The sequence below is a fragment of the Musca autumnalis genome, unplaced genomic scaffold, assembly GCF_047663935.1.
Source record: "Musca autumnalis isolate F117 unplaced genomic scaffold, ASM4766393v1 scaffold_1, whole genome shotgun sequence".
In the NCBI taxonomy this organism is placed as follows: Eukaryota; Metazoa; Arthropoda; class Insecta; order Diptera; family Muscidae; genus Musca; species Musca autumnalis.
Genome location: NW_027411644.1, coordinates 296,785,657 through 296,794,105, shown reverse-complemented (window position 1 = coordinate 296,794,105; position 8,449 = coordinate 296,785,657). Strand labels below are relative to the sequence as shown.

General features: G+C 31.8%; 1 protein-coding gene across 1 annotated transcript; it reads right to left on the bottom strand.

Moving 5' to 3' along the window:
• Positions 1-6,248: 6,248 nt before the first annotated feature.
• Positions 6,249-7,826, bottom strand: LOC141391366 (uncharacterized). Its single transcript, XM_073964273.1, has 4 exons — positions 7,704-7,826; positions 7,584-7,631; positions 7,334-7,529; positions 6,249-7,115 (listed from the first exon to the last, which is right to left on the bottom strand). Coding segments are annotated over exons 2-4 (699 nt in total). The 5' UTR covers positions 7,586-7,631; positions 7,704-7,826; the 3' UTR covers positions 6,249-6,614.
• Between the last annotated feature and the right edge of the window lie 623 nt (positions 7,827-8,449).

Here is an 8,449-nt window from a genome sequence, read left to right as displayed (position 1 = left end):
ATTCTCCAAACCCGCTCCTTAAGTTTCCAAAGCATCAAAATAAAAGCACCACCAAAGAATGCATGCAATTTGTATGAAATTTACACTGTTAACTAGTATGCCCTCGTATTATGACCGTTAGGGTCACTTGAAGCGCAACAAATGTCGGATACTTTTACATTGCTGATTCAAGGCATGCTCGAGGATTGTACCAGACCTTATTACAAGGTAATTCGAAGGCTTCTGCATGTAATTTGCTCCTTGGAATGTTGTGAAATCTTTAAAATTTATAAAAAACTCAGGAATTCACATATTTATCGAAGCTCAGGAGCATATATTATCCATAAGAACAACTTCAAAGCGCTTTAGGGTCTCAAAATAATTAGTCCCACTGTATTTCCTAGGGTTTCATAAACTACCAGTCTGAAAAACTCAAAGAAATCTGCAAGGGTCCGCCTTAACGAGCTATACGCGAAGTCTGGCATTAAATAACGGCAATTAATCCACAAATATGTTCCTATTTTGTCTAAAATATATCATAGACAACCCGAGACATTCGATAAAACAATAAAATGTAAAATTTGTATTGCATATTCCATAAATTTTACGGTAATCTTAATATTTCATTGGGTGTATGTACACTTTTTCCCTATTAATTTTTTTGTTTTTATAGAATTTACCGTTATTCGTATTATGGAATATATTTTTGTTGTATGTAATATTGTTTATTAGGGATATGAGATAAAACTATGTACTTGGATTTTCATAAAAATGATCCCTTACCCATAAAACCCGAGATTTATAGGGTGTATGTAGACTTTTTTGGTTGACTGTATTTTTAAGTAAAAATTACATAATATTGTACAATAATATGAAAATCTGCAATTTTTATTAAATTTGTTACAGTAATCCACCAAATTTTAGAAGGATACATACTATCTTCATCATCAGATTCATCTGAACTGACTTTGTCCCATGGTTTTTGTGATACCATAAATACACAAATTGTGTAATACGGGAGAATTTCCAGTTTTCTTTTGTTTACCTTTTGTTTGCTTAATCAGATTAATTGGAAAGTGTGTTTTTACTCCCGGGCAATGAAGTTTATAACGAAAAATAGAAGAAAAGGAAAAAAGTCGAACTTTTCTTTTCTATCACGGATAATGGAGGTTCCCGGATAATCGATTCACGGATAATCGAGGTTCAACTGTATTTATTTTAAATGCGAAATTAAAAGTAAATTTGTCAATAAAACATTTTAATTATTTCTAAGTGTTTTTAGAGTGTTTTAAAGTGGCAGATTTAAACAAAATAAAAATACAATTTCGTTTGCAAAATCAAAAGTGGTTTCATTCCGAAAAATTCTTCGTTTTTCCCCTGTAGGAAATGTCAATAGTGAATCTATACTGACTCACTACTGACATTGTCAACAGTACTACTGACAAACTGTAGACAACTAATGTAATTTCCTATAGACATTTTGTATGAACGTGTCATTCGAAAGTCAGTACTGACAATGGAACTAGTATGTCAATAGTAAGTCAGTAGTTCCTGAGGAACCATGTGTTGACATTGGAGGTAGTGAGTCAGTATAGACATTGGTGGTAGTAAGTCAGTATAGACATTGGAGGTAGTAAGTCAGTATAGACAATGGAGGTAGTGAGTCAATAGTACCAGATTTTCAATACTAAACTTTTTAGCTTATTTGGAACTTTTCATAGATAAAACAGCTATATAGTCTGTTTAATAAGAAGATGAAACTACACATTTGTTTAAATACTATATTTTATTAAAGAATAAAATAAATAATATTTAAAATGCTAAAAATGTACAAATTGCGTATTATAGCTCATTTAGACTAGCCATAAATCCTCGACTGGATTTAATAAATCCAGTACAAATCTCATTGCATTTAGATATACATTTTGGAGGATTTAAATGGCAGTCAGCTGATTTTTGTTCATAGCACAATTACCAAGGTAGATGCATCAGCCCATCTGAACGAATGTGAAACGTCAAAAGAATTTTTTGTAAATTGAATTCGTCTCAAAAAACATACGTCAAATTACAAATGTATTGTTTAATACTAAAAATGTTAGCACATTATGTTACAAATGCTAACTAACGAGCAAATAAATTATTTTTTTATCGCAGTTTGCCCATCTAAAATAAATAAACGAATTATTTTATCGTTTAGACATCATAAATATTAGTCTTGATTGATTAAAATCAACTTTGTACATCAAAACAAATTTAATTTTTCCGCTTTGTTTACAAATTTTTACATTTTAAATTATTTTTAGTGTAGCAATTCACAAATGCATCTACCTTGTTTCTTGTGCCAGCTTGCAACTTTTTGTATTTTCTAGCAACATGTTGCTAAAAACAGAGTTGTATACGAGGATTTATGCCAGATTTAAAACAAATCCACTCAATTGGAGGATTTATTTTTGTATGGGAAATCTGGTAGATTTTGGCTGGATTTAGCAAATAAATCCTGATAATGCGCTAAATCCGGCTAATGGTGTCATATCTAAATGGCATATTACAGTATTTTTATCTTTTTAAATGGCTAAGCCAAAGATTCCACATAAGTAAAAATTAGTAAATAAAGACAATGTTTTCAAGGCTGCTTAAACATTTTAACATATAAATAATAAAAAACGTTTTCGTTTTGTTTTCTTGGCCAAGTCGCACCAATGACTTGTCTGTTTAAAATAGTTCTTCTTCTGTTGCACTTAACGTTTTATCAGGCGATTCGCTGAATGTTGATATAACATCTAGGAATTGAAAAGAATAAACATGTATAAACTTAAATAAAAAATATGTCCTTAAATTTTCTTGCCTATTACAGCTGTATAACATTGGAAAAATCTCACAATCGTTTTTTGCCAATTAATTCTTCAGCATTGTAATTCATTATTATGTTTAGTTGCATTCAGCATTTCAGGACAATATATACATCAGGCTCCACAATCTTCTCTAAAGGTTCCACATAATGTCTAATTGTCGAAATTTCACCACAAATGTTGTTAGTCGCCTCAGAATTCGTACTTTGCTATAGAATTGTTTATTTTTCACATGTCTTTTATATTTTCTTTTGCTCATACTTGTTATTTAAATTATATGCTTTAAGTTTTCACGATATTTTATTGATTTTTACAAAAACACTTTTTTCACCAACCGCAAAAATCATTTTACGCCAAACAATTAAGAAAATTAAAAAAAGGATGCTTCGTTGGGCTATCATCTGTCAATATACACAATGCTTCTTCTTTTTAAGGTAAAGGTATCAATAGTTGACAACCTGGTGACAAAGTGTTGACTTTGTCACCATATTAGTAGACAAAGTGGCGACATGTCAACACATGACCCCACACTTCCTACAGGGTCGTTTTCTGAAGAAGCTAAATACGGAATCAATTCCACTTTCGATCGGAATTCGTTTCTGTGACATGCCTGAATATTAAATATTTTTTTTTCTTTTTTCCAGAAATGCTTATTTTTCAACTTATTTTTTAACGACTGCAAAAGTAATTTTTGGTTAATGATTGCATGCATTTTAATTCTAAATTTATCACAATTTCTCAAAACGACTGCAAAGGATTTTTCCCAATTTCTCTTATGTTGTCTAAAAAATGGTGCCAATTATTTACTAACATCGTTTTTCTTCTATAAAACGACAACAAACAACAATTTTTACATTTTAAACAAAAAGACAATAAGGAAATCTTTCATTTTATTTGTTTACGATAGGTAATTTGGCCTCGAGAAATTACTCGCAAATTTATGCTCAATTTCTCGATAATTTTACTCGATAACGAATGTTGTCATCCCAACTTTGAGTACTCAGGTCGAAACAACTCGATATCGAATCACATAATTAGGCCCCAGGTATGTGATGAAAATCGATTTCGATTTCAAAACGAGTCGAAAGCGACTGTAGGTGTGATGCATGTACATTTTTCGATCTAGAATTGTTTTCGATATCGGTTTCATATTCCATTGTGTTCTATGGAAAATTGATCAAAAAAGGGTGTGATGCAATCCGATAATCGTTTATTTTTCTCGTTTTGAAAATGGTCATATTTTTGTGGTCGATTTATAAACGATGTAATGAATTTTGAGAGACTATCAGGTATGTGATGAAAACCGAATCGACTCGATTTACAGAATCGAAATGGTATATAATCGGAGTGATATTGATGATATAGATGGTTTTGCTTAGCAAATGCCCCTTATTTGAATAATATTTTTAATATCCATTTTCAAGTTTATTAAAATATTCACCAAAGTTAGAGATATACGATTTCGATTTATGGCAAAACGAGTCGAATCGTTTTCCATCACATGCCTGTAAATAAGGGGCCTAATTATGTGAGTCGATTCGATCGAGAAATTACTCGTGAATTTGTTTTCGACACGATAAAGAAACGGCATTATAAGTCTCGATCGAAAACGTTTAAGCATTGTTATCGATTTTTTCGATAGTAACCGGTAATCGAACTGTGAAAACCGGTAATCGAACTGTGAAAGCCTATATTTTCTTAAAGGAAAATAATTATAGGTAGATGCCGAAAAAGTATTTATTTTAAAACAAAAACGAAAAAAGCATTATTATGAATGAAAAAATGTAAATTTTTGTGAAATTTTTTGAAAAATACTGTGAATAATAATTTCGGAATAAAGTTGTGGTAAGAAAATAAGACCATTATTAATGTTTGGAAATCCTTTTTTAAATTGTTGTGACATATTGCTAATGCATCTACCTTAATAAACTTACGGTTGTTTTGGCAGAATTATTAGAAACATTTTTGGTTGGCGCAATTTTTATAAGAAATGAACATAAAATTAAAATAATAAAATGGATCCATCTGTGTTATTCTTGTTATCTTCTTCAGACGAAGAAGATGACAACATTAATTTAATTCGTAAACAAATTCGTTCACACAGTGAACCTTTATCTTTACCGGAAGCTGCGTAAGTGTTTTAAAGTATAAATCATAAATTGATCAATTTAAAATGTATATTATATTTCTTCGCAGATTTCTACAGAGATTCAGGCTGACAAAAGAGGCTTTCCGTTATGTACTTTCTTGTTTGGAATTTTCGTGCCAAAGTTCAAAATCTGTCCCCCCAATTTTGCAGTTGGCAGCAACGTTGTCCCTTTTGGGAAGTGGCGGTTTCCAATATACTGTAGGGAATGATTTCCTTTTAGGTCTGTGTCAGAGTGTTACATCAAAAATTGTTAAACATGTTGTAAATGAAATGGAGCGAAAACTATGCCCACAACATATACGATTTTCTCCAGAGCAATCTACTATATGTAAGGAATCATTTTATACCAAATATGGAATTCCTGGAGGTTCGTATATAATATTTAATATATCATGCAATAATGAACAACATTATATTAGTAATTGGATGTGTTGACGGAACCCATTTTGGCCTACAAAAACCAACGGAAAATGAGCATATGTTCTTTAACAGAAAAGTTTATCACAGCCTTAACTCTATGATAGTAAGTTTTGTTTATAGAAAATGTTATTTTCATCAAATTTTATTTACATGACTATAGATTTGCGATCATGAATATACAATTTTGGCTATATGTTCCAAATATGGCGGTGCGCGCACGACTCTTTTGTTTGGAAACATTCAGACCCAAGACGGTTGTTGGAGCAGTTATACACCAACAATAACTTTAGAAATGGTTGGCTTTTAGGTAAGCGCTATTGCAATTGTTGATTAAATAATAATTTTGTATCATTTTGTAATCCTTTTTCAGGAGATTCCGGTTACCCACTAGAGCCATGGTGCATAACCCCATATAGAAATCCACCGGAGGGATCAGTCGAGGCCAAATTTAATGAAGTGCACTCTTCAGCGAGATGTATTATAGAAAGAACCATTGGAGTTTTGAAGGCCAGGTGGAAAATTCTCTGTCATGACAAAAGAAGCCGGTATACCCCAGAAAAAGTAGCCCAATTTGGAAATGTATGTGCCGCATTACACAATATATGCCTGAAATTCAAAGTACAAGGGTATACCGACACTGATTTTAATGAAGAAGCTCCTACAATAGAAGTAAACACAGGCAACCAAAACAAAGTAGGAGAAAAAATAAGAGATCAAATTAAAAGAAATATGTTTCCAAACTAATAAAAAGTTTGTATTATTAAATAGTGAAATTATTATTTATTTAATTCATTTTTAATACATAAATTTTATAAGTATAAAAGTACGTTTTTATTTACTTCAAGGCTCTAGTATGGGTTGGGACTAATGGTAAGTAATTTAATTCGATGGTGCTTTAACATTAATAGTACGTTTGCATTTACGAAATCCACTCGATTTCAACAGTTAATTTCTCTGAAATCCATTGAATATAATTTGGGGTGTTAGCAAAGGAATTGACGGCTGAAATTGGGTGGATTTCATAAATATCAACGTACTATAAAGGAACATAATTGAATACATGTGGTACATGTAATTGTAAAAGGTACATATATGATCATTAAAGATAAATTATCACAAATTTGATCGTTCTTTAAGAATGTTTAACTGTAAGTTTTTTATTTCCAGTTCCACCTTTTTTATTTCCATGTTTGTACGGTGCTCTTCCTCTTTCAGTTTCATGGACCTTTTAATTTATATATTTCTTCTTTTATTTTAAGCGATTTCGTTTTTGCTTCTATCAGCGATTCCCAAAATATCTTTTGCTCGCGTCTTCCTTCGTCTTGCTTTTCTATATTTTCTTTTAAAAGGGATATCTTTGAAGTGGACTTTGCACGAGAGTTGCTTTTTAGCGATCTGGAACTACTTGTTGGCTGCATGGGACTATTGATTGGTGTTGTGACGTTTGTTGGCATTGTATTGATGCTTTCATCTTCGCTATGGTTAGTTAAATCCAATTGCACTTCATCATCACCTTCTAGAAGTCTTTGAACTTGTGTGCCGAAACTTTCAACAGACGAAAGTCCTTCTACAGCTGCAGATAAGCCAGCAGCCTCCAATATTAGCTCCTCGGAATGTGTAAGCAATTTTTCCTCATAGGGACCCCCTCCAGTCTGTTTCTTGGAAGCTTTATTAAATGACAGCTTCTTTTTCACAATATGCTTTTGGTCTGTAAATACCTAATTATAAGAGTTAACAAAGACTCTGAATTAGAACGATTGCCATAATATTATATGTGTCTAGTTATTTGCAAATTATTGCTAGAAGAAATTTCTGTAGCAATAACTTGCAAGTTGTTAGTTAAGAAATGTGAACGAAGTGTGATAACAGACAACTTTCTGTAACAATTTGTGTACAATCTATTGGTAAACAGACAGATCCATTTTTGAATTCTTACCTTTCGCCACAATATTGTATTCTTAATTGGGGGCCCCGCGGCATTTAATTTAGTTGCAAGTTGCTCCCATAAACGATTTGAACATGCCCGAGCTTCTGGACAACTAAATTTTCCTTTGGCCAAAGATGGGTGTTGGGACATGAATTCTGCCATAATCGCTTTTTGTTTAAAATTTATTCTGTTTACTTTTGTAGTCCTAAAAAATAACAACTTTAATTTTGTTTTCTTTGTTTTTCACAGAAATACTTACATGTTCCTCTTATTTCCTTAAACGACTGCAAAAATTTGTGTTTAAATTCTAAATTGAATACGAAAATTATTTTTGTTTCAGTTTTGCTATTATTTCTCAACACAATTTTTTTATTCTTACTTTGTTCAGAAATCTTCACATTTATTAACTAATTTATCTGTTTTTTGCATAAACGAAAGCAAGATTCAATTTGCACATTACTTTTCTTGCATTTTCTTTCCTTTTGCTTGTTTACGATTGGTAATGAAGCAACGAGAAATGTCTCGCAGAAAATTGATCGATAACTCGATAATTTTACTCGATACCGAATGTTATCATACCAACTTTGGGTACTCGGTTCGAAAAAACTCGATATCGACTCACATAATTAGGCCCAAGGATCCGATATAAAGTAAAGACACAAACGTCTTTCTTTGTTGAATGCTATACATGCACTGTTTATTTAAAGTCAAATTATTCTTAAGAACTAAATACAAAAATATTACTTAACCTACTTAACTAGTGTGTAGAAAAGAGAAAGAGTGCACATATGTATGTCTACGAACGCATCTGCCATACAATCTTATGGAGAGGTCGTAAAATACTCTTATCCTACATGTAGCAAGCAACCACATGGTTATTAGCCTGCTCATAGATTGCCTGTACCAATCTATTTCAGACTTTCTTCTAACGACCTCCACGATAAGGAGGTCTGCTTGCCACATGTTTACAAGTGGACTGTATTTAAACTAGATCCCTATTTAACAAAATGATCTCTAATCTACACATGCAACCCTCACCAAGACATTCATTATATTTATTAGAAAATTAATATGTTTGTTGTGTTTTTAAGACAAATAAATGCACGCTTTGAATAAGGAATAATT

What these genes read in the sequence shown, in the direction of transcription:
- LOC141391366 (XM_073964273.1), bottom strand. An exon ending in ATACAATATTGTGGCGAAAG is followed by an intron (nt 7,116 to 7,333) that starts GTAAGAATTCAA and finishes TCTTATAATTAG; the next exon opens with GTATTTACAGACCAAAAGCA.